Here is a 23661-nt window from a genome sequence, read left to right on the forward strand (position 1 = left end):
TTCCCCGGGGCCAGCCCCTGCCTCTCTCTAGCTCCCCACCCGCCAGGACCCCGAACAGCCCCACCCGCGCCCCCAGCGCGCCTGATTCCCGTCCCCAAACCGGTCTTGCAGGTCCCAGGAAGGTGGCGTCAGCATCTGCAACGGCGTCGACGTTGTCGGAGCCTCCGCGGAGGACCCAGGAGAGCCGGACTAGGACTAGGGCCCTGGGCCTCCCCACACTCCCTATGGAGAAGCCGGCGGCCTCCACAGAGCCCCAAGGGCCTCGGCCGGTCCTGGGCCGTGAGAGTGTCCAGGTGCCCGATGACCAAGACTTTCAGAGCTTCCGGTCAGAGTGTGAGGCCGAGGTGGGCTGGAACCTGACCTACAGCAAGGCTGGGGTGTCTGTCTGGGTGCAGGCTGTGGAGATGGATCGGACGCTGCACAAGATCAAGGTAGGGTTGCCCACTATCACTTCAGCCTCCACTGCACCCTTACTGCCTCTCTTCCGGAGTCTTCTGGTCCTCTCTCTGGGCTAGACACCTGACTGTGTATCTGGGCCCAGAGAGAGTCTCCTGCCAGGGACCGGGAGGAGGCACAGTCAGCTGGGCCAAGCCCCATCACACAGATGGGCCAACAGAGGCCTGGAGAGCAGGAGTGACTCAACCTGCCTCTCTCAGCTGGAACCCAGGCTTCTGCATGCCCCTGCCTGCTCCAGGGAGCTGGGCTGCTGCCAGGCCCTTCTAGGAGAGTGGTCTCCCTCAGGGACCCCTCTGCTTGGGAAGCCTGCACCTGGTTCCTGACTTGAGTTACTCCAATGGGGAGACTGGGCCCTTCTCTCCCTGATTCCTGGTTCTCTCAGCCTGAACTGGGTCTCCTTCCCTGCTTTTTGCACCCTGGGGTGCCCAGGACCTGAGTCCTTCCTGCCTGATGCCCTGCTCTTGCTCTTTCCCTTCCCTCCCTCCGTGGCTGCTCCCTCAGTCTTCTGCAGGGACTCAGGATTGTGGCTGGCAGATCCTGAAGGCAGGGCTCTGATACCCCTGCCTTGCACAGAGCCAGGCTGCAGGTGGGCTGGGGGAGGAAGGGGCCTGGGGTCAAGGGAAGCCAACATAGGGAGCAGTTGCAGACACATCAGTTGCTCACAGCCATCTCCCCTGCTCCTCCCAACCCCACAATTCTCCTTTCTTTGCCTTGCAGGGCAGGCTTGGGGTTTGGGACCTTGGGAACCCACCTCCCCCAGAGGACCAGATGGGGTGGGGGCTGGTGAAGACTCTGGTTTAAGGGCCTCAATAGCTGCTCCCAATACATCTGGTGTTGCTGTGGGTGCCGCATTTCCAGGGCTCGTAGGTCTCCCTGCAGTGGGCTTTGGCAGTAGGCTGTGCCCTTCGCCTCCCTCTGCCTTGCCTTCTCCCTTCTGCTGTCCTCCTGGAAATGTGGAGGAGTCCACCCTCCCCTTCTGCCTAGTCTCAGACTTAGCCCAGGCATGTGTCTTGGCCTCTTACCAAGGCCTGAGATGTCTGACCTTTCCCCTCTGACCCTAAGCCCTTCTGCCTCACTTTGTCTTAGTCATTTACATATACTTCTGTCCTTCCCCAGACGATTATCTGCTTCTCACTTTCTGCCTCCCCTTCTCCTCTCTGACTCTGTCTGCACCTTGGCCATCTGACTGTCTTTCCCTCTGGGTTTCCATGTGTGTCTCCCACTTTGGGATTCGCTGCCCAGGGCCACAGGACCTTGACCTGTGTCTGAGCCTGAGGAGCAGGGAAGGGGAAGGCAGCTGGCATGTCCTACCTGATTGTTCCCTGAGAGCAGAGACAGGTCCTATCCTCTCTTTTTTTTTGAGAAGCCTCACTCTGTCGCCCAGGCTGAAGTGCAGTAGCAAGATCTCAGCTTACTGCAACCTCCACCTCCCAGATTCAAGTGATTCTCCTGCCTCAGCCTCCTGAGTAGCTGGGACTGCTAGTGCACACCACCACACTAAGCTAATTTTTGTATTTGTAGTACAGATGGGGTTTCACCATATTGGCCAGGCTGGTCTTGAACTCCTGACCTCAAGTGATCCACCCGCTTCAGCCTCTCAGGTCCTGTCCTCTTTGCGTCCCCAGCATCCAACACAGTTAGAGCAGAGATATTGGTGGAAGAGAGAGGGAAGGAAAGAACCAAGGAACAAATTGAATGAAAGGTGAGAAGGGAATTCACAAGAGCCTGACTGTGACCTGGGAAAGCCTTCAGGTGGGCAGTGCACACTGGGGGAGAAGTGTAGTTTCCCTACCAAGCTGGCACTCCAGAAAGTCAGGGGAGGAGGGGTCTGAACTGAGGCCAGTACTCCCACCCTCTGTGTCAATAGGGCAGAGCTACCTCCTCCATCTGGCTTGGTTAATGAGCAAACCCTGCCCAGCCCAGGCCTGGAATTGGTGGATCTGGGGCCCAGGCTGACTGCAACAGACCACTCGTGGCCAGAACAGGCTTGTCAGGTGGCCTTCCTTGTGGGTGGCGGAGACTTGGAAAAACTGGGGTGTTATAGGCTTCTGGACAGGCGTACACCCTCCTGGGCAGCCAGGACCCTACCCTCCTTTTCTTTCAGACTGAACAGATGTTGGAGTGCTAAAGGGTCCTTAGTAATCCCTATGTCATACCCTTCCTGCCCCTGGATGCAGGTGAGGATATTGGGGCTCAGAGAGAGGCAGGGACCTGCCTAGAGTCACACAGCTGTCTCAGCAGATCTACAGCATCTTGGCTAGTGCTCCTTCCTTGCTTCTCCCTCCGGGCTGCCTCCCCAGCTTTGCTCCCCACAATGGAGAGAGGGTGAGGAGAGGAGGTGAGCAGAGCCCAGACCCAGGAAGGAGGCTGGGACCTTGGTTATGGGCACCCCAAAGTGCCAGCTCCCCGCTGCTGATCCTCTCAGCACAGCTAGTTGGAGCTCTGGGAGAGATGGACAGAGGCCTGTGATCTTCCCATCCCCAAGATTCCAGGACTCCCAGGTTCCATGCAGATAATCCCATTTCTGATAAATGAGAGCCCCTGCTCTGAGCCAAGCATTTCTCCCCCTCATCTAATTTGCGCTGAGGCTAGTCTGGGGCAGTAGTAGTCTTGTCTGCATGTTACAAACAAAGAAACTGAGGCTGAGCGAGGTAATGTTGTTTGCCTAAGGTCATGCCACAGCTGAGGCAAGAGTGGAACCATGCCAGCCTGGCTCCAGAGCCCCTGCCCCTCTCCGCATGGGCTCGTATCTTAGTCAACACTGTGGCCTTTAACCCCATCCATAACTCTTTGAAGGCCTGGAGGACACCGTGTTCTTATCATCCTATTCTTGTTTGATGGATGAGAAAGCCGAGGTCCACAAAGGGGAGTAGCTTGCCAAGGTCACCCAGCAGGTCTGGAGCCAGAATCCCTGGGGATGACTGGGTCACTCCAGGAGGCTATGACTCAACTGCAGGTGTTTGCTGAACTTCTGCCCCCTTTTACCCCTCCCTTCTCCTGTCCCAGCCTACTCTGGGCCTGTCCCCAGAGCTGGGAAAGCCAGCTGCCCCCTGGACATGCCCCGTGCTCCTGATCCCAGGGTGGGGGTGGGAATCCACCTAGCTATCTACCTGATTCATTTCCTCCTCCTCATCTCCCTTCCGCTTCCCTGGGTCCAGAGGTCCCTGGAAGCCACTGTGGCTCAGGGCCCAGTAGTTGGAGCCAAGACAAAGGGAAAGGGGCTGTTGGAGGCCACCTCCACCCCTTCCCTCCCTCCTGGCCTCCAGCCTGACCTGGCCTCAGGGCTGCACTGTGCTCTGAATACTGGAGAGGAGCCGGATACCACCTCCTAAGAGTTCAGGTCCTGTCCCAGGGACAGATGCTGAACATAGATCCTGGGTACAAGGCAGGAGGCAGCTTGGAGGCTGAACTCAGGTCTCTCAAAGCCCAGGTTAGCTTCCCCATGGCACCTGTATTGGTGTGAGAAACGGGAGACCAAGAGCTTGTGTCAGTCATTCAACCAGGGCCAGCTGGGGTCCAGTCCTGGCTGTTGCATGTGACTTTGGGCACATTCCTGCCCCTCTCTGGGCTGCTTGCCCATCTATGCAATTGGTCCCTCTTGGCTCCAAGAGTCTCTGAACTCAGCACCCGGGCTGGGGCCCTGGGGGAGAGATTAGGAGCAGGCAGACAGCAGAGGACGTGGCCTGTGAGGCCCTGGCCTGGATACACACATGCTCTGTTCTCCTGAGGCCTGCCGCGTGAGAGGCAGGGGTGACCTGCGTATCTCCTCAGTGGTCTTCAGACCCTGGTGAAGAGAGGACAGACAGTTCCAGGTGACCTTCCACCCACTGCACAGGCAGCCTGGGGGCAGGAATGAGGCCTGAGAGGAGCCTGGGCCCATGACAGGAGAGGCCTGACCCTGGAGCAGGTGTGGGAGGGGGTGTGGCTGAGAGCCTGAGGCTCCGCTGGCCACCGGAAGCTGGGCAGTGGGGACCTGTCTCCTCTGACTTCCTGTCTTGCTGCTCCTCCCCTTCCCCTTTGGCAAAAGCTCTGGTGGCCCCTCCCAGCCCTGTCTCACTGTCCACCTACCCCACACCACAGGCCACCTGGGTTCCAGACTCCAAAGCCAGTGCTCAGCTCGTGACCCCTCAGCACCTCACCCTCTCACGTGGTGAAATGCCAGATGGCTCAGGAGTCTCCAAGGCCCTTTCCACCTTTACCAGTCTCTGGGACTCAAAAGGATCATGGGGAAGGTGGGGTCAGGGCTGTGTGTGGGACAGGTCTCCTTAATCCCATCAAGCAGATGTGTAAACTGAGGCTCAAGGCAGGTTCACTTGTGCACAGCCAAACAGCCAGACATGGCTGAAGCTAGATCAGGACCTAGGTCCTTGACTCGCCAAGGCTGAGATCTTGCCACTCCCTTGGACCGGGTTATTAACATGATTGGACTCATTGGTCTCCCTGTGCTGTGTCATTGTGGGAGGGCACCTTAGAGGGGACCCAGCTGGGCAAGAGTCCAGTCCTCACTGTGTGACTTTGGGGGTCATTTCACCTTTCTGGGTCAGTCTTCTTATTGGCAGTGGCAGGGCCACGAGTTCATCTAGTTTTAGGGCCTTGGACTGGGTCAGTTCCAGCTCTAGCTTGGCTCTGCCTGCTATGGGGCACAGTTTCCCTATACAGGAAGCTGCTGGGCAGGTGGTCTGTAGAGGCTGTCCTAACCTTAGGGGAGGCTGCTCTGCTGGACACAGAGTGAGGATGGTGGCTGAGGTCTTGCCAGTCTGTGCCATCAGAGAGGTCCCTAGAAGGGGATCCTGAATCCAGGGTTAGGCCCTGAGCTGCCTGGTTCCAGCTCCGACTTGGCATGGGGGGAACTGGAAGAAGTAGTTCCAGAGCTGTCCTCAGGGAACAGACTCCCAGAGAGCATGACCCCAGTTAGTTAGTGTCTAGACTTTGGGTTGGAGGTGCTCAGAGAAGGGAAAGATCAGGGGTGGCTGGAGGTGTTAGGGAAGTCTTCCTGGAGGAGGTGCCTGGGTTGGGTTGAGGATGCTAGGGAAAGAGCACCAGGATCCAGAGTCCTGGCTGTGTGCCCCTGGGCAAGTTGTCTATGCCTGGGATTCAGCTTCCTTATCTGCCCTGCCTGTCTTCAGAGACTTCATTCATTCACACATTCAGCAAGCATCCATCGTTAGCCTCTTTCTGCTTGGCTCTGTGCTGGAGGTGGGGGACAGAGAGGGCAATCAGATCCAAGCCCTGCCCTCAAGGAGCCCCCAGCTGGGTGCTGAGACACACATTTGTCACAGGAGCTCTGGAAATCTAGAGAGGGCATCTGAATTAGCCTTGGGGGTCAGGGAAGGAACTGCACAGAGGAATGTTCAGGTGATCCTTTTGGAATTGGGTGGGGAGTGAAGATTACAAATTTGATCACATCAGAAGCATTCCATACAAAGCAGCAGCTGTGCAAAGGCCCGGAGGCGGATCATGGGGTAGTGCATTTGGAGAATGGGAGGTGGTTCAGTGTGGGCTCGGAACTCAGGGGGCTGGAGGTGATTAGAGAGCTAGACCGAGGCCCCATGCCTTGAGTCTTAGAGGCTCTGGGGTGCCAGGGGAGGGTTTTAGACAGGGAAGCTGGTAAGAGGGCGCTGCTGCTCTATTTGTCTGGGCAGAGGTGCGGAGGCCCACCTTAAAGCCAGGTAGTGGAGAATGGAGCAAAGGATGGAATCCAGAGAGCCTTAGGAGTGATCATGGACAGGATATGATGGTTACAGCATAACTCTTTGCAATGTGTGCACTGTGAAGTGTTGTGCAGGCTGGGATGCAGGACGGCATGGATGTACAGCCCCCTCAGTGCCTGCGCTAAGCAGGAACCCTTATGAGCTGGAGTGGAGTGGAAGGTGCCTCCAGGCTGTGTCCCTGCTGGGACTAGAGGAGCCCTCAGCCCCCAGGCTGGCTCTGTGCTGTCCACACCCAGCCCCCCAGGCTCGGGCTTTTAAACTTTAACAAGCCCCAGCTCAGTTTCCAGCCGAGAGTCTTTAAAGTTTCAGGAGATGAGAGAAAGGGAGTCCTGGAGACAGATAGGTTTTCTTTCTTCCCCTGCATCTCCATGCCTGGCCGGGCCACCTGGAGCCAGGGCTGTGGGTGCCATGACCCCAGTGCTCTGTGGGGCTCCGGGGCCTCGGCGGGGCTGTTCCAGCTTATTCCCGAGGAGCAGGAGACCTGGCCTGGGTGCCAGGTTGCCACTGAGGATAGATGGGGATAGAAACCTTATTTCAACCCTGACCCCTCATCTTTGCCCCGGACTGGGCAGATGGTGGTGCTCTGGCAACAGGTGGGGGAAAGCAACTCAGAGCACATGTCAGGCTTGAGATACCACCCTCCTGGTGCCTCCCTTCTTCCCCTCTGGCATGTTTGGACTGGCCTTGATGCCCTGGGGTCCCTGGAGACTCAAAAGCATGGGCAGCAGAGGGTCCCATGCCAATCACAGTAGATTCCTGTCACCTCTATTTAATTAAAGAGAGCCTGGGGCAGGTGACACAGGGCAGCTGGAGCTGTTCTCTGGGGCTTTAGCATAACCATTGCCTTCCTGCCCCTCAGCCTGGGCTCCCTGAAGGCAGGTACTTGCCACCTCTGATGCTTCTCTGGAATCCTATGTCCTGGGGCCAGTGAGCAATGTCTGCACGTATATACTGCCTCCTGCTGCCCAATGGGAAGTAGGAGGTGACTGCCACCTCTGCCTTCCCCTCTGGTGCCTGAGCCATTTACTCATCCTTGGGGTTTGTGTTACCACCTCCTTCTGTCCCCGGCTTCCCGAGATCCCTTCCATCATCTCCTGCCCGTGCCTGCCATCTTTGGACCCTGCCATAGTGGCTGGGGCCTGGTACTTTGCCAGGGAGGTGACGAGTCTTGAGGTAGAGGCCTGCCTGATAGCCAGAAGGATGGAGTTCCCTTGTGTGTCTCCACTTGCATACATGCATGCATTCATTCGTTGCTTCAGTATGTTTATTGAGCGCATACTATGTTCCAAGGATTGTGTCATATCTAGGAATTTAGGGGCAAACCACACAGATCAGACCCTGCTGTCATGGGTTTCACATCCTGAAGGGGTGACAAGCAAAATAGAAGCACACAACTAAATAAGATACCAGATGATGGTTGTGCATAAGGACGAGATAATGTGATAGGGATTGAGGATTCTGCTGGAGCCTTCATGTGTGGAGCTGAATTGTGAGTGACTGTGTGTGTGATGTGGCCCTTAGTCTGGCAGACACTGAGCTCCTCAGGGGCAGGTGCTGGGTTTCCCATCTCCCCCTTCCTACCCACGTGACAGCCCTGGGACAGGGACCTGACAGGGTCAGTCAATCTGTGTTGAAGGTATGTGCGCCTATGCCTCTGAGTGTGAGACTCTGCGTGTGTTTCTGTGTCTGGCGTTACTCTGTGTGTGTGAGTCACACCCCCTCACTGCAGAAGCAGAGTTGTCTGTGATCCAATTATGTCTCCTCAGCTGTCTCCTGGCAGCTCCTGCCCCTGGCTCAGCTCTGACTGTGCTGTGGTTTCCCCTTCTGAAGCTCCCTGTCCTGCCTCCAGGGGCCCCAGGGCATCAAGGCCAGTTCAAGCATGCCAGAGGGGATAGGGGGAGGCACCAAGAGGGGTGCAGCTGCCTCAAGCCTGTCTCTGGGTCTCAAGGTCTTCCCTTTGGGGTGTGTTTTCTATCTATCTCTGTTCCCCTGTCCCTTAATGGTTACTGGCAGTGTCCTTAATGTCTCTCCTGGTCACTTCGTTTCTGCGTCTTAAGGTTACTCTGTCCTTAATGTCTCTACTGGTCATGTTGTTCCTGTCCCAGCTGTTTATTCATTCAATAAACCCCTTCTCATGCCTCCCACCCATCCTGCCAGCCACCTGGAGATATCAGATCTGGGTCCTGCTCTTAAGAGACTCGAGTCCTCATGGGGAGACACATGGAGACAGTGACAGCCTTTTGTGAGCAGTGTGGGGACAAAGACATACACTCAGGCTGAGTGAGGCCAGTGACTGGCAGCATGGTGGGGGGATGGTACAGGGGTTTCTCCAGGAGGTGGTGTTTAGATGGGGCCTCGGGGGCCCAGCAGGATAAGGCAACAAACTGAGAAAGTCTTGGTGAGTTGGTCAGGGAGATAGGCTCCCCCTGTGGCAGGGGTTCAGGGCTAACAGTGAGGAAGAGAAGAGCCAGAACCAGGGTGGGGAGGACATTTTGGAGTTTAGATTTTATCCTAATGGCAGAGAGAGAGAGAGAGAGAGAGAGAAAAGAAACAGACAGACAGACAGACAACAGAAGCTTTCAGGCTGGGAAGGGCCATTATCAGCTCTGGATTTTAAAAAGCTCCCTGGCCACAGGGGACAGAGTGGCCTGGAAGTCAGGAAGCCAGAGAAGAGGATGTGGCTACAGGGGTCCAAGCAAGGATGGTGAGGCCTATCTGGGCTGATGAAGAGGAGCTTCTGGGAAGGTCATGGCCGAGTGGAATCCAAGGGGCAGAGTTGGCTAGAGGTTGAGAGTAAGAGCATAAGGGACAAGTCCAGAACCATACCCCCTATGACAGCGCTGGGCACAGGGAGAACCATGCCCCCTATGGCAGCACCAGGCACAGGAAGAACCATGCCCCCATGGCGGTGCCGGGCACAGGAAGTACCGTGCCCACTATGGTGGTGCCGGGCACAGGGAAAACCGTGCCCACTATGGCAGCACTGGGCACAGGGAGAGCCATGCCCACTATGGCTATGGCAGTGCTGGGCACAGGGAGAACCATGCCCATTATGGCAGTGCTGGGCACAGGGAGAACTGTGCCTGCTATGGCAGCGCTGAGCATGGGGAGGGGGAGACGTCTATGGGCTGCCCAGGGTGTGGTGCTCCAGAGGCCGTTAGGGATGAAGCCTGGAACTTGACTGCAGAGCTCTGGCGGCGTCAGTCCACTGGTGGTCCGGGAAGCCCTGGGAGGCTTTTTCCCTCTTTGTCTTTGCCTGTCTTGATGTCTGGAAGTCAGCCCTAGCCTCTGTGTTGTCCCGCTGGCCTCCCCTACCCCTTCCCTTTTCTTCTAGGCCCTCCACCCTCTGCCTCCCTTTCTCAGCTCTCCCTTCTCTGCCTGGCTCCCCCTCGCCCCCTAGGATAGAAGTGGAGAGGTACAGGGCAGGAGGCCAGCCTCTGCGATGTTGTGGTCAGAGCAGGACATTCATCACTGCTGCAGAGCTGGGCCTGCTGCTCTGGAGCCTGGAGGTGGAGGTGGGGGTGGAGGTCCAGGGAGGCTGCTGGGGACTAGGGAGGGAAGGGGGAAGGAGGCAGAGCAGGGATGAGTCACTCAGCCCTGGATGGAGAGCGGCAGAGAAGGCCTAGCTCAGTCTGCTCAGGGAGCTCTGTCTAGGTGAGACATGGTAACATTTCTACTCTCCACTACAGTCTTGGTGGGGTGCAGTGGCTCACACCTCCCCACTTTTGGGGAGAAGATGAGTTGGAGGTAGCTGCTGCCAGATCCCCTTCACTTCACAGGAGAGGGCCATAGGGATTGTCTGGTCATTTTGCAGGTGGGAATACTGAGTTCAAAGATGGGGAAAGAAGACCCTGCATTGGGCCCACACCACTGTGCTCTGTGTCCTTCCAACCCCCACGCCAGCTCTAGGCAAGCCAGCCCCAACATCCCCCCAACTCCACACACACCCTCAAAAGCCCCAGCTCCCAGCATGGACCTGTCCTCTGGCTAGGTGCTGGCCCACCTGATTCCTTGGGTCCTACACAGAACAGAGCCTAGTTCTCGGGGAATAGTCTCAGGGATGGACTTTTGATCATGCTGGATTCCAACCTGGTTCCTCCACTTCACTTTTCTGAGCCACCATTTACCAATGGGCGTAATTGTCCCCCCTCCCAGGTAGTTGAGAGGATGGAATTCAGTGAATTTATTATACCAACCTCCTAGCACAGAGCCACACACCATCCACATTTGCTGAGAATGGATGAATGAATGAACAGGTCCCTAAAGGACAGTTCCATTTCCCACCTTTGTCCTTGTTCACCCGGGTTACCTTGTGGCACTGAGTTGATCTCTCTCCTTCCCCCAACCAGTCCAGGCCATTTCTAGTTCTCAGGCTATCACCTCTTCTGGGAGCCCCTTCCCCCTCCCTTTCATCTGGGTGCCGTCTCTTCTCCTGGTCATCTTTTAGGGCCCAGCTTAGATACCCCTTCCTCTACCTGCATTTCTGGCTTCCCTTTATCCCTTCCTTGAACCTAAAGAGTTGTCATTGTCTGTGCCTGCAAGCCCTGCCAGACAACGCAGTGTTCCCAGGTTAACTCAGCATCAGATGGGTAGTCTCAGGCCCCAACCAGCTGAGTCACAGCTTTCAGGTCCGGGGAGTAAGGACCTGGGGTTCTGGGCAACGCTTTTAATTAGGAAGAAAAAAAAGTAAGGCTGGGTGTGGTGGCTCACGCCTGTAATCCCAGCACTTTGGGAGGTTGAAGCAGGTGGATCACTTGAGGCCAGGAGTTCGAGACCATTCTGGCGAACATGGTGAAACCCCATCTCTACTAAAAATACAAAAATTAGCCAGGTGCGCTGGCGCACGCCTGTAATCCCAGCTACTCAGGAGGCTGAAGTACGAGAATCCTTGAGCCTGGGAGGCAGAGGTTGTAGTGAGCTAAGATAGTGCCACTGCACTCCAGCCTGGGTGACAAAGCCAAACTCTTTGTCTCAAAAAAAAATAATTTTCTTAAAAAGTGATTTTTATCTCTTGTATAAATGATACGGTAGCACCAGTAACAAGAATCCAAAAAAGAAAAATAAATATAAATCACCCGGAGCCTCAGTTCCCTGAGTAGAACTTTTCCTTGGTTCCTTCCAGCTCTCATTCAAAGGTGTAGAGTTTGTTCATAGTTTAAACCATGGCACAGGTACTAGTTTGTATCCTGTTTTGTTCATTTAATCTTGCTCGGTAGAAGTTTCTCATATTGGCTGGGTGTGGCGGCTCACGCCTGTAATCCCAGCGCTTTGGGAGGCCGAGACGAGCGGATCACGAGGTCAGGAGATCGAGACCATACTGGCTAACACGGTGAAACCCTGTCTCTACTGAAAATACAAAAAATTAGCTGGGCGTGGTGGCGGGCGCCTGTGGTCCCAGCTACTCTGGAGGCTGAGGCAGGAGAATGGCATGAACCCAGGAGGCGGAGCTTGCAGTGAGCTGAGATGGCACCACTGCACTCCAGCCTGGGCGACAAGCGAGACTCCGTCTCAAAAAAAAAAAAAAAAAATTTCTCATATTGCTACAGAATTATTAATTCAGGAACATTTCTGGCAACTGCTCCCTATAGGCCTGTCTGGGTTCTGAAGGTGCAGAGCTAGCTCAGTGGCCACCCCTGCTCGGGGGAACCCTCCGCCCTCCGTGGTGTGCAGTCATCATTAGGGTGACGTGTCACTCTTACCCAAACTGGGGCTGCTGGTGGTGGTATTCAGGTTGTTCTCCAGTATAATTTGCTAATTGCAAATTCAATAATATACTCATGAATATTGTAACATAACATTTTTTCGTATTTTATATTTTTTTCCTGAGTATAAATTTGTAGTCCTGGGATTCTGGGAACTGAATTGAAAAATACATTTTTGGTGGGGTACAGTGGCTCACACCTGCAATCCCAGCACTTTGAGAGGCTGAGGTGGGAGGATCACTTAAGCCCAGGAATTTGAAACCAGCTCGGGCAACATGATGAAACCCCATCTCTACAAAAAATACAAAAATTAGCCGGGTGTGGTGGTGCTCACCTGTAGTCCCAGCTCCTGGGACAGTGAACTGTGATCACTGCAGTGAACCAAGAAAGAAAGAAAGATAAATTTCTTTTTAAATCATTTTTATGATTTAAAAAGTATTTGCCAAATTATTTTCTAGAATAATGGAACCAATTTTTGCTGCCACTGTGTAATAGTTTTACCACATCTTCATAAGCAGTGAGTACCTCATAAGCAGTGAGTATTTTATATATTTTTGGTAATTGACTGAGCATAAATTGGTACCTCAGCACAATTTTACTTTACTTTTCTTTGACTTTCAGGACTGTTAAAGATCTTAAAGCAAGTCCCAGAATCTCCCCTGAACCTGTCTCTTGGTATTTCTGAAGCCTCATGCCTCCACCTCCCAGCCCTTTACCCCTTTTTAAGAGGATGATGATAGAAGTAGTAATAGTAGTTGTCCTTGTGTTATAGAGATCTACAAGAGTTCAGGGATTTTCATGGCTGCACCTCTTTGGGAATTATACAGATGTATGGAGGACCACGTACCAGGGCTCCAGCATTCTAAAAGTCAGAGAAGCTTACACAGGCTCAGCCTCTTTGTTGGCTTACCTGCCTATCCCTCCATTCAGGAACAGCTCCTTACTGAGCGCTTGCTATAGGCCAGGCCCCCTGCAAGGCATGGAGGACGCCAAGATGAGCAAGGGGCCACAGCATTACAGGCAAATGAATGCATGACAATGCGAGCTGAGAAGGGAGCTGCTGGGGGTCTAGGAGACAAGGAAGGGTGGCCTCCAGCCCATCCTGGAGAGTTTAGGGATAGGGCAGGCTGCCTGGACAGGGGGCAGCCGGGCTGAAGTTTGAAGACATATTGAAGACATAATAGGAAGGGAGCCAGTGAGAGAAAGTCCTGGGAAAGCATTCTGGGCAGTGCTGGAGGAGGAGGTGCCTCAGCACCCCTCATGACAGCACTGAGCAGACCTCTCTCCTTCCCCTCTTCCCCTGAACCCTCAGGTCTGTGCCCTGGAACAGCTCTTGGGATTTTTTGGGGGCCGGGGGGAGTGTAAAGTGAAAGGTCTTGGGGGTCTCCATTTTGGGGACCCCAGAAACCCAGAGGCAAGGGGCAGGTGCTCCATCAGCTTGGCCTGATGCTTGCCTTGTGGGGACCTCAGGGAAGGGCACAGTGGAGGGCCCTGAAGCCAGCAGGTAGTGAGTGGGTCCTGGGAGGAGAAGCGGGAGCAGAAAGGGCAGAGGAGCACTGGTGCTGGGGCTCGGACCTGCTGTGTGCTGTGGGCCAGGCTTTGCATCTCTCAGAGCTTCCTCTCCTGGTCCAGCATGGTGAGGGCAGGGCCTGGCTGTGGGCTCTGAGGGTGAAGGGGGCATTTGTGCGGGGCCCTGGTGTGAGAGAGCTGCCCACCGTCTCCCTGTGCACTCATGCTGTGGAGGGATTTTGGCATTTTTGTTATTTTAAACTTTGTTCCTTGTTGTCCCTGTATGTCCTGTCCTTTGGGGATTAGTGGGAGGTGTTCCCCCAGGGCAGGGCCTAAGAAATCAGGGAAAGTTGCTGGGGCCTGGGGCTGGAGGAGGGGCAGCTACTGCCAAGGGCTTTAGGGACCAGTCTCATCTAATCCTTACAGGACCACTCTGAGGAGAGGATTATCCCTGCTTGACAGATGACATGCTGGGGCTCAGAGTCCTTTGCCCAAGCCAAGTCCACACAGCTGGGACATGGCAGGGCAGAGGTCTGTCTGACACAGATGGACCAGCACTGGCTGTATGAACTCTGGGCCTGCAGGCGACAGGGGCTTCAGGTTTGGAGCCCCAGCACTGGGTTCTGGAAAATCTGGAGCTTGGGTCAGGAACTTTGGAGGAAGAATCTGTGGGCTCTACCTCCCTGGTCAGCAAGGCCTCTGACTCCAGAGCACTGCATTATAACCATCAACTAAGGCAGCCTGCAGTTGCCAGGGTGTTTTGTTTTAGCTGGGCCAGTCCTGCCCCTTGGTGAAGGTATCAGAAAGTCTTGACACTGTAGGGTCAGTCACACCTGGACTCTGGTTCTCTGCTTCACTACTGTTAGCTGTGTGGATTGTACCTCCCTGGGCCTCAGTTTCAGCATCTGTAAAATGGGGGCGATGCTTCCCTCTGGGGTGTTGGAAGGGTCAGAGGCAATATCTGCAAAGGATGCAGCTCTGTGCCCTTGACAGCTGGCAGAGGTGGTTTGAGCTAAATTTCAGCCCCTGTGGGGTCCATGGTCCAGGTGCTCCTGTCTCCTTTGCAGGGTGCTGAATGGTCAGTGATTTGGAGCAATGGTAATGGTTATTGAGGTTGGGACTATTGTTCAGGGCTGTGATTGATTTGATACTTTGTGCTCCACTCCATCAGGAACTCTTCCTCTCATTTGAATATGGTTCTGTTGGGAAAGGGTGATTTGCTTAACAGTTACTCCTGTCACAAAACTATCTGCTGAAATGCAGTGTATGGAGAAGTTAGCACAGCCTGTAGGATATTTCAGAGCCCAGCTGAAGCCAGGTTTCCCCAGCGGTCACCTGAAGGGTTCTGAGTGAATAGATCATTTTCTGGGTTCCTAGGACTTTGGGATAATCTATGTGCCCCACATATTTCATGGGCAAGGATATTGGCATCCTGCTATGTAAGGTCTTAGAGGGAGGACTAGCCTTGGGTCTACCTGTCTGTGTGTCTGTTTGCTTGTAACTGCCTGGGCCTTTGGCTCTCAAGGCCAGGACACAGCTCCATGGAGGGGACCTCACTTCCTTTCCCATCTCAGGTCAACCATCTCCCTGGGTCTTGGGAGAGACTGCTGCCCCTCCCTGGAGTGGAGAGTCCACCTTCTCTAATGCTCAGCACTGGCAAGGCATCCCAGAGAACACAGGCAGGGGGTGGGAGAGAGGTGAGGGGTAGAGTGAGACACAGCTTGGGCACTGGACCCTGGACTGTACTTGTTTGTTTAACCCTCCAGGCCTTTGCACCACTGGTCCCCCTGCTGAAATGCCCTTCCCTGCCCCTCAGTGGCTCAGGGCCTTATCTTTTTGGGCTTAGGCGCACTCTACCTACCATGCAGTTCATGTGCATTCCCCTCTCCTAGCCCTGCTCATGCTATCTTGAGGTTTTGTGTCCCTGTCCCTTACCACTCTACTTGGTGGGACCTCTTTGGGGCAGGGCTCAGGTCCGGTTCACCTCCGGTCTCCCACCACCCAGTTGCACACAGGTCTGGCACACAGCAGGCTTCAGAGAATGGTGAAAAGATGAATGGAAGGGCAGGGCAGGGTGAGGCATGGGAGGCACCCAGGGTGCACAGTATCAGCAGACACCTGCAAGTGCAGCCTAGTCCTGGCCATGTGGAAGGGTGCATGGCCACTCATGGAAACCCGCTGGAGTAATAACAGCTACTGTTTTTTTTTTTTTTTTTTTTTAAAGACTAGTCAAATGCAGTAGTGAGAAGGGGGAAAACAGTAGAACAAGGAGTTCGATCTGTAACTTGCTGTGAATAATCAATTGAGATCACTCACTACATTTGGACCAGCCAATAGCTACTTTTCTTTTCTTTTTTTTTTTTGAGACAGTCTCACTCTATCACCCAGGCTGGAGTGCAGTGGTGCAATCTCAGATTACTGAAGCCTCCTCCTTCTGGGTTTAAGTGATTCTCATGTCTCAGCCTTCCGAGTAGGGATTACAGGTATGTGCCACCACGCCTGGCTAATTTTTTTTTTTTTTTTTTTTTTTGTATTTTTAGTAGAGACAGATTTTCACCATGTTAGTCAGGCTGGTCTCGAACTCCTGACCTCAAATGATCTGCCCACCTCGGCCTCCCAAAGTGCTGGGATTACAGGTGTGAACCACTGTGCCCGGCCTATTTTTGAGTATTTACTGTGCGCTAGGATATTACATGTGTTATCTCATTTAATCACAACATCCCCACAAGATAGCTGCTATTATTATTTCCATTTTTCACATGAGGAAATTAAGACTCCTAAGCGTTAACTCTCGTGCCCAGGAGACAGAGCTGGGATTGAGCCTGGGATTGCCAGCCTCAAAGCCTGTGTGAGTCTTTCCTGCTTCTTGCTTGTCCAGTCCCTTCTGACCATGGCTTCGTGGGAACTGGGGAGCTGTGGAGTGTAGTGCTGGCCCCAGGGGTTCTGGGCAATCCTGGTTTTTCACCTTGAGAACTTGAGGGGGTTTGGAGAGTGGAGTGCCGGGGACATAGCCTGCAGTTTCTCTGGCGTCACTTGCTCCCCCAGCCTCAGTTTTCTTTTCTTTTCTTTTCTTTTTTTTGTTTTTGAGACAGAGTTCCGCTGTTGTTGCCCAGGCTGGAGTGCAGTGGCGCAATTTCGGCTCACCGTAACCTCCGCCTCCTGGCTTCAAGTGATTCTCCTGCCTCAGCCTCCTGAGTAGCTGGGATTACAAGCATGTGCTACTACCCCGGCTATTTTTGTATTTTTAGTAGAGACGGGGTTTCTTCGCGTTGGTCAGGCTGGTCTTGAACTCCCGACCTCAGGTGATCTGCCTGTCTTGGCTTCCCAAAGTATTGGGATTGCAGGTGTGAGCCACTGCGCCCGGCTGGTCTCAGTTTTCTCAACTGTAATACCGCTGAATGTCGGGGTCCCTGCTGTCACCAGGTTTTAAACGCACTCAAGCCAGCAATGGCTCCTTGGTGAAGCAACCTCCCTTGGGTTCCTGTTTCCGGGGGGAGTTTCTCGGGGGTGGGGGGGGGCAAGCCAAGATGGCCTACCAGGCAACACCTGACGGGCAACACCTGGTGTGGACACTCACTCACCCAGGGCCTAATAGCTGTGGGCCCGCCCACCTGGTGCTCTCCAGAGACTCAGCCCTACCCCACCACCTGTCCCTTCCCAAGCCTCTTAGAATTACACCTTTGGGGCGTGGCCACCACCACCAGCAGAAACAATGATGGATGTAATTTCTTCTGCTTAGCGCAGCAGTGCTGCCTGCTGGGGCCTGTGGAAAGGGCATGAGCCAGGCCGGGGGGAGGGGGGACACCTGTGGACACTTGCCTGACCCCCACGACCCGGCCTGCCTCAGTTTCTTCACCTGTGCTGCCACAGCAAAGGTTCTTACCCTCTGGGCAGCAGCCTTCCTCCACAAGAGTCTGCCACTAGCCTGGGAAACCTCTGAAGTTTCTCTATAAGATAAAGTGCTACTCAGAGTTTACACTGAGCAACTAGTGTGTCTCGTGGCTCTGCATGCTCCGCCCACTCTCCTCTGTCCCAGAGGTGGGTCTTTGGCCTATGGAGCCACAACAGCCCTGCTCTGGAAGGAAGATGGGGCAGCATGGGTCCCTTCACAGTGTGCATTCAGCTGCTTTGCAGTTGGGCCTTGGGGGCACTGAGCCCGGCTGGGGAAGAGGCAGTCCCAGGTTGGATTCTAACCCAGGAAGCAGTTTTGTTGTCACTGCCCCTCCATACACTCATGGTTCAGGATACCATGTTTGAAGATTTGCAAAGCCAACTAGCATCCAAATTTGGATTTAGAGAAATTCTGGTTTCCTCAGAAGCCACACTTGAGTGCTCTTTGATGGTTAAGAGGACAGGAAGATCCGATTTTGAGTCCCTGCTGGGCTGCTTTCAGGCTCTACGATCTGGGCAAGTTGCTGAATCTCCCAAGCTTCAGTTTTCTATGTTGCAGTGCAGGAATGATAACAGCGACCACCAGCTAGGTTTGGGGTGAAGAATGAGCACGTGTTGAACGTCTGGGGCAGTGCCTGGAGCTCCCTGTGGCTGCTGAGGAGGCTGTTTGGATGCTAGTGATGATGCTGGATCCGGCCTCTGTCTTCTTCAACCCCTTTTCTCACCATCACGTTCCTCCCATCACTCTGTTCCTTCATTCATTCACTCAGTTACTCACATCTCATTAGTGTCCTCAGGCTAATGTAGTTCTCTCTGTGACTCTCATGATCCTGACACTTACAGGCCAATTATTTTGTAAAATGAGACAAGCCCTCATTCTGGGTTTGTCTGAGGTTCCCTTGTGATTCTATTTATGTTATGTCTCTGTGGCAGAGGTAGCACAGAAGTGATACCTATATTCCCCTTACTGCCTCCTACCAGGCAACACCTGATGGCAACTTGTCCTGTGATTCATGATATTCCCTTTGATCACTTGATTAAGGTGCTATCTGCCAGGCTTCCCTACTATGAAGTGACTCATTTTCTCTTTGTAATTAATAAGTATTTTGATGGGAAGTTACTTTGAAACTATGTAAATCCCCCATTCCTCATCAAACATTCCGTTTTTTTTTTTTTTTTTTTTTTTTGAGACGGAGTCTCGCTCTGTCACCCAGGCTGGAGTGCTGTGGCCGGACCTCAGCTCACCGCAAGCTCCGCCTCCCGGGTTTATGCCATTCTCCTGCCTCAGCCTCCCGGGTAGCTGGGACTACAGGCGCCGCCACCTCGCCCGGCTAGTTTTTTGTAGTTTTTTAGTAGAGACGGGGTTTCACCATGTTAACCAGGATGGTCTCGATCTCCTGACCTCGTGATCCGCCCGTCTCGGCCTCCCAAAGTGCTGGGATTACAGGCTTGAGCCACCGCGCCTGGCCAAACATTCCATTTATTTGTTTATTCATACCTGTATAGACTTTGATTTCCTATTTTATTCAATGGAATATCATCAGTTATGGTCATTATTGAGTTTAATACGCAGCTTATCTCAGGTTGAGCCCGTGGTAGGGTGACCAACTGTCCTAGCTTGCCTGGGCCTGAGGGATTTCCCAGGATGTGAGACTTGCAGTGGTAAAACTGGGGAAGTCCTGGGTAAACCTTGAAGAGTTGGCCACTCTGCCAGGGGCAGAGCCCTTCAAGCTGGTTCCGGTGTCCAAAATCTCTATCAGTAAGTATGTGCTTACTTCCTGGCACAAGAAGATGTTCCATGCTCATCTTATACTTTCTCTGACCCAGCCCTGGAATCACCCATTTTTCCAAGAAGACCTAGAACCAGGGACCTTTTGAGTCATAGGCTATACCACACCATGGAGACTGAGCCAGATGGAACTCATTCACTGCCCACAGGCCACACTCTCGCCTCCCTCTGCAGCTTGGCTGGCTGTTCTGTCTGCCAGGGGCACTTGGCAAACATCTACCTCCTGCACTGAGATTCTCCATGAAGCCTAATCCTCCTACCCAGCCCATGGAGATGACCTCCTTCTTATGCCCCCACTGAGCACTTTAGGGCACCTCCCCATTTCCAAGGTGGGCTCCTCCTTTCACTGCAGACTTCTCAAAGACAGGCCTCGGACTCATCTCTGACTCTTCTGGGCTCAGTACAGGGCTGGAGCTAGGGGCTGCTGATTAAATGGTTGGATCTAGTCCTGCCCCATTATACAGCAGAAAGGTAAATGGGGTAGAGAGGGAAGGTGAATTGTTTAGGGTCACACAGACAGTATTGCAGTCTCGAGTCTGTCCTTGAACCTTGGTTTTCTTAATTCTATAATGGGGCCAATATCCCAGAGCGCTGCTGTAAGAATAAAATAATATGTATAAAACACTTAGTATAGTAATTGGCACATGGTGGGTGTACCTGTCAGTATTGCTGGGGGACCTTTTGAAATTGTTTTCATTATTTCAGAAGCAGTACTATACATGTTAGATAATAAGAAATACAGACAAGTGGCCAGGCACGGTGACTCATGCCTGTAATCCAAGCACTTTGGGAGGCCGAGGCAGGTGGATCACCTGAGGTCAGGAGTTTGAGACCAGCCTGGCCAACATGGTGAAACCCTGTCTGTACTAAAAATACAAAAATTAGCCGGGCGTGATGGCAGATGCCTATAATCCTAGCTGCTCAGGAGGCTGAGGCAGAAGAATCACTTGAACCCGGGAGGCGGAGGTTGCGGTGAACCAAGATCGCCCTATTGCACTCCACCCTGGGCAACAAAAGTGAAACTCCATCTTAAAAAAAAAAAAAAAGAAAAGAAAAAGAAATACAGATAAGCAAAATGAAACCATCACATTCCTATCATTTAGAGATCTCCACTGTTAACACCTTAGCAATTGTGCCTCCTGAGCTTCCTCTATGCATATATTTTTTTCCCCCAGTTGAGGTTATGCTGCCTTTTTTTTTTTTTTTTTTTGAGATGCAGTCTTGCTCTGTCACCCAGGCTGGAGTGCAACAGCATGATCTCGGCTCATTGCAACCTCTGCCTCCCAGGTTCAGGCGATTCTCCTGCCTCAGCCTCCCAAAGTGCTGGGATTACAGTTATGAGCCACCATGCCCGACGTATTTTGTGACCTTTTTTTAGGGAGCAGTCTCTACTATTTTGTTTCAGTGCACCTGATACTCTGATCACGTTCACATTTCTCCAGTTGTCCCAAAAATCCCCTTTATAGATGCTGTGTCCAAATCAGTTTGCAATCCAGAGACACACTTTACATGTGGTTGTTATCTCCTGCAAGTCAGTCCCACCCAGCCCCTTCGCTGACAATGACTGGTAGAAGAGCTTGGGCCAGTAGCCCCGCAGAGTGATTCACTATCTGGCTCTGGTTGCATTCTCATGTGGTGTCACTTAGCTCATTCCTCTGTCCTCTGTATTTTCTGTAAACTGAAGTTATATCCAAGGCTTGGTGGGTTTCTTGGTGCCTAGCCCGCCGGCATTGGTGTGTCCTTCCTGTGGCATCCCACCACCATTAGTGGGGCCAAGGCCTATTCTGGGATGAGGGGAAGACAGTGTGACCTCTCCCTCGTATGTTTGCTTGTCTCCTCTTGTGAGTGGAAAGTATTATGTGAGGGTTCCCTTGGCACTGTCTAAATGCCATTTCTGGGAGATCTTTTTAAACTAAACAAGAAAACTTGTCCATTTGCTGAGAGGAACTTGATCTTGGGGATAGGGCACTTGAGGAAAAAAAAAAATCACAGAACAAGGACATTGAGTTTCATCTCACTGAGTGCAAACCTAGGGAAACCTGTTCTGTTTTTACTTGCTTTCCAGACATGTGATCTGGGTTAAATCCTAGCTCTGCTACTTACCAGCTGAGTGACATTGGGTGAGTTACTTAACCTCTTTGAACCTCAAGTTCCTCCTTGAATTTCTTATCTGGCAGAGTTGTTGTTGGGGGGGTTAAATAAAACAAGGTGCCCTTGGCCATCTTCTACCCAGATGGAAAGCTCTTTGAGGGCAAGGTTAATACATAGTAAGAAATCCAGGCTGGGCGCAGTGGCTCATGCCTGTAATCCCAGCACTTTGGGAGGCCGAGGTGGGTGGATCACGAGGTCAGGAGTTAGAGACCAGCCTGGCCAACATGGTGAAACCCCATCTCTACTAAAAATAAAAAAAATTAGCCGGGAGTGGTGGCGGGTGCCGGTAATCCCAGCTACTCTGGAGCCCGAGGCAGGAGAATCCTTTGAAACCGGAAGGCAGAGGTTGCAGTGAGCTGAGATCACGCCACTGTACTCCAGCCTAGGCAACAAGAGCAAAACTCCGTCTCAATGAAAGAAAGAAAGAGAGAGGGCAGGGCAGGGGAGGGGAGGGGAGGGGAGAGAAATCCAGGCCAGGCGTGGTGGCTGACACCTGTAACCCCAGAACTTTGGGAGGCCAAGGCAGGTGGATCACAAGGTCGAGAGATTGAGACCATTCTGGCCAACATGGTGAAACACCGTCTCTACTAAAAATACAAAAATTAGCTGGGCACATGCCTATAATCCCAGCTACTCCGGAGGCTGAGGTAGGAGAATCACTTGAAGCCGGGAGGCAGAGGTTGCAGTGAGCCGAGATCACGCCATTGCACTCAAGCCTGGGTGACAGGAATGAAACTCCATCTCAAAAAAAATAAAAATAAAAAAAGAAATCCAAAGATGTTTGTTGAAGGAAAACAAACAAACCCACAAATAGGAGGACAGGTGGTATGGCCAGGTGATAAGTACCAAGGAGGAAACAAATCATCCATTGGGCATTTGATTTTCATTTACGCTTTTTCATTTAACATGTAGCCATTCCAGGCTCCATGCTGAAGCAACCATGAGCCTCTGCCCACGAGGAGCTCACAGGGGTCTGGGTGGGCACAGACATAGAGATTCATTGTGTGGGAGCCCAGAAGTTCTGGCTGGGAAGGCTTCCTGGAGGAGGAGACTGGACTGAGTTGGGGGAGATGGTCTCTGGATACAGAGGCTGTCTCCTGGCACAGGTGGCTTTTTGGTGAGCTGGACAGGGCTTGTGGCAAGAAGGAAGTCCATGCTGGCTTCAGAGGCCCCCGTTCTTCACTGTCCTCTTTCTCTTCTTCCCCCTCTGCCTGTCTGCCTTCTGGTCCCCTGGCCAAGGCTCTGAGCCCCATATGATCCTGACAACCCATATATCTGTCTGCAGTGCCGGATGGAGTGCCGTGATGTGCCAGCCGAGACACTCTACGACGTCCTACATGACATTGAGTACCGCAAGAAATGGGACAGCAACGTCATTGAGACTTTTGACATCGCCCGCTTGACAGTCAACGCTGATGTGGGCTATTACTCCTGTGAGCAGGCGTAGCACGCTGATCCCAGTCCTCCTGGCCTCCATCCAGGACTCCCACCAAGCCTCCTCCTCCCTCCTCCCTCCTCCCTCCTGTGGTCACTCACATGACCAAGCTGCTCAGAGACTTGAGTGCTGAGAGATAGAACTGACCTCTCTGTCCACTCCTAGACCCTTAGGCACACACCCATATACTCACAAATACATATGCACTCACATGTTCATGTATATACACACACACATACGCATACACTCAATCAGGTACACAAGCCCCACCCACATGCCACATAGTCCCAGGCACACATTTTCTTTTTTTGAGACGGAGTCTCGCTCTGTCGCCTGGGCTGGAATGCAGTGGCTGGATCTCGGCTCACTGCAAGCTCCGCCTCCCGGGCTCCCGCCATTCTCCTGCCTCAGCCTCCCGAGTAGCTGGGACTACAGGCGCCGCCACCTCGCCAAGCTAGTGTTTTTGTATTTTTTTTTTAGTAGAGATGGGGTTTCACCGTGTTAGCCAGGATGGTCTCGATCTCCTGACCTCATGATCCGCCCGTCTCGGCCTCCCAGAGTGCTGAGATTACAGGCTTGAGCCACCGCGCCCGGCCTGGGCACACATTTTCATGCACACTCATACTGTTTCTCTCGTACACTCACGTTCACATAAACAAACCAGCCAGGCCAACAAGGTAAGGGCTATGTGAGGTTGTGAGGAGCAGGGCTGGCTGGAGACAGTAGGGACAGGTTTTGCCCTGTCTTTTTTCTGGCTCCAGCTGTGGGACTATGGTCTGGGAGGGAGGTGCATCTTTGCACTGGAGAGCTGGCAGTTAATTAGGCATCCCTGCATCTCTGGCCTCTGCCACACCCTCCCTTGTAGGCAGATGGGCCAGTGGTCTGGCTGAACTGTCCCTTGCCCTCCACAGGGAGGTGTCCTAAGCCCCTGAAGAACCGTGATGTCATCACCCTCCGCTCCTGGCTCCCCATGGGCGCTGATTACATCATTATGAACTACTCAGTCAAACATCCCGT

General features: G+C 53.2%; 1 protein-coding gene across 2 annotated transcripts in view; it reads left to right on the forward strand.

The window, feature by feature from the left end:
• STARD10 (StAR-related lipid transfer (START) domain containing 10) overlaps window positions 1-23661 on the forward strand; it is a 53285-nt gene that overhangs the window by 25814 nt on the left and 3810 nt on the right. Inside the window, exons 3-5 of one of the 2 annotated variants that reach the window (XM_011953054.1) lie at window positions 133-431; window positions 22495-22642; window positions 23556-23659. In XM_011953054.1, coding sequence (XP_011808444.1) covers window positions 133-431; window positions 22495-22642; window positions 23556-23659 — 551 coding nt within the window. Of the gene's footprint in view, window positions 1-111; window positions 432-22494; window positions 22643-23555; window positions 23660-23661 lie in introns of both variants that reach the window. The other variant, XM_011953055.1, reaches the window with a different exon arrangement.

This window comes from Colobus angolensis, unplaced genomic scaffold (genome assembly GCF_000951035.1).
Source record: "Colobus angolensis palliatus isolate OR3802 unplaced genomic scaffold, Cang.pa_1.0 Scaffold355, whole genome shotgun sequence".
Taxonomy (NCBI): Eukaryota; Metazoa; Chordata; class Mammalia; order Primates; family Cercopithecidae; genus Colobus; species Colobus angolensis.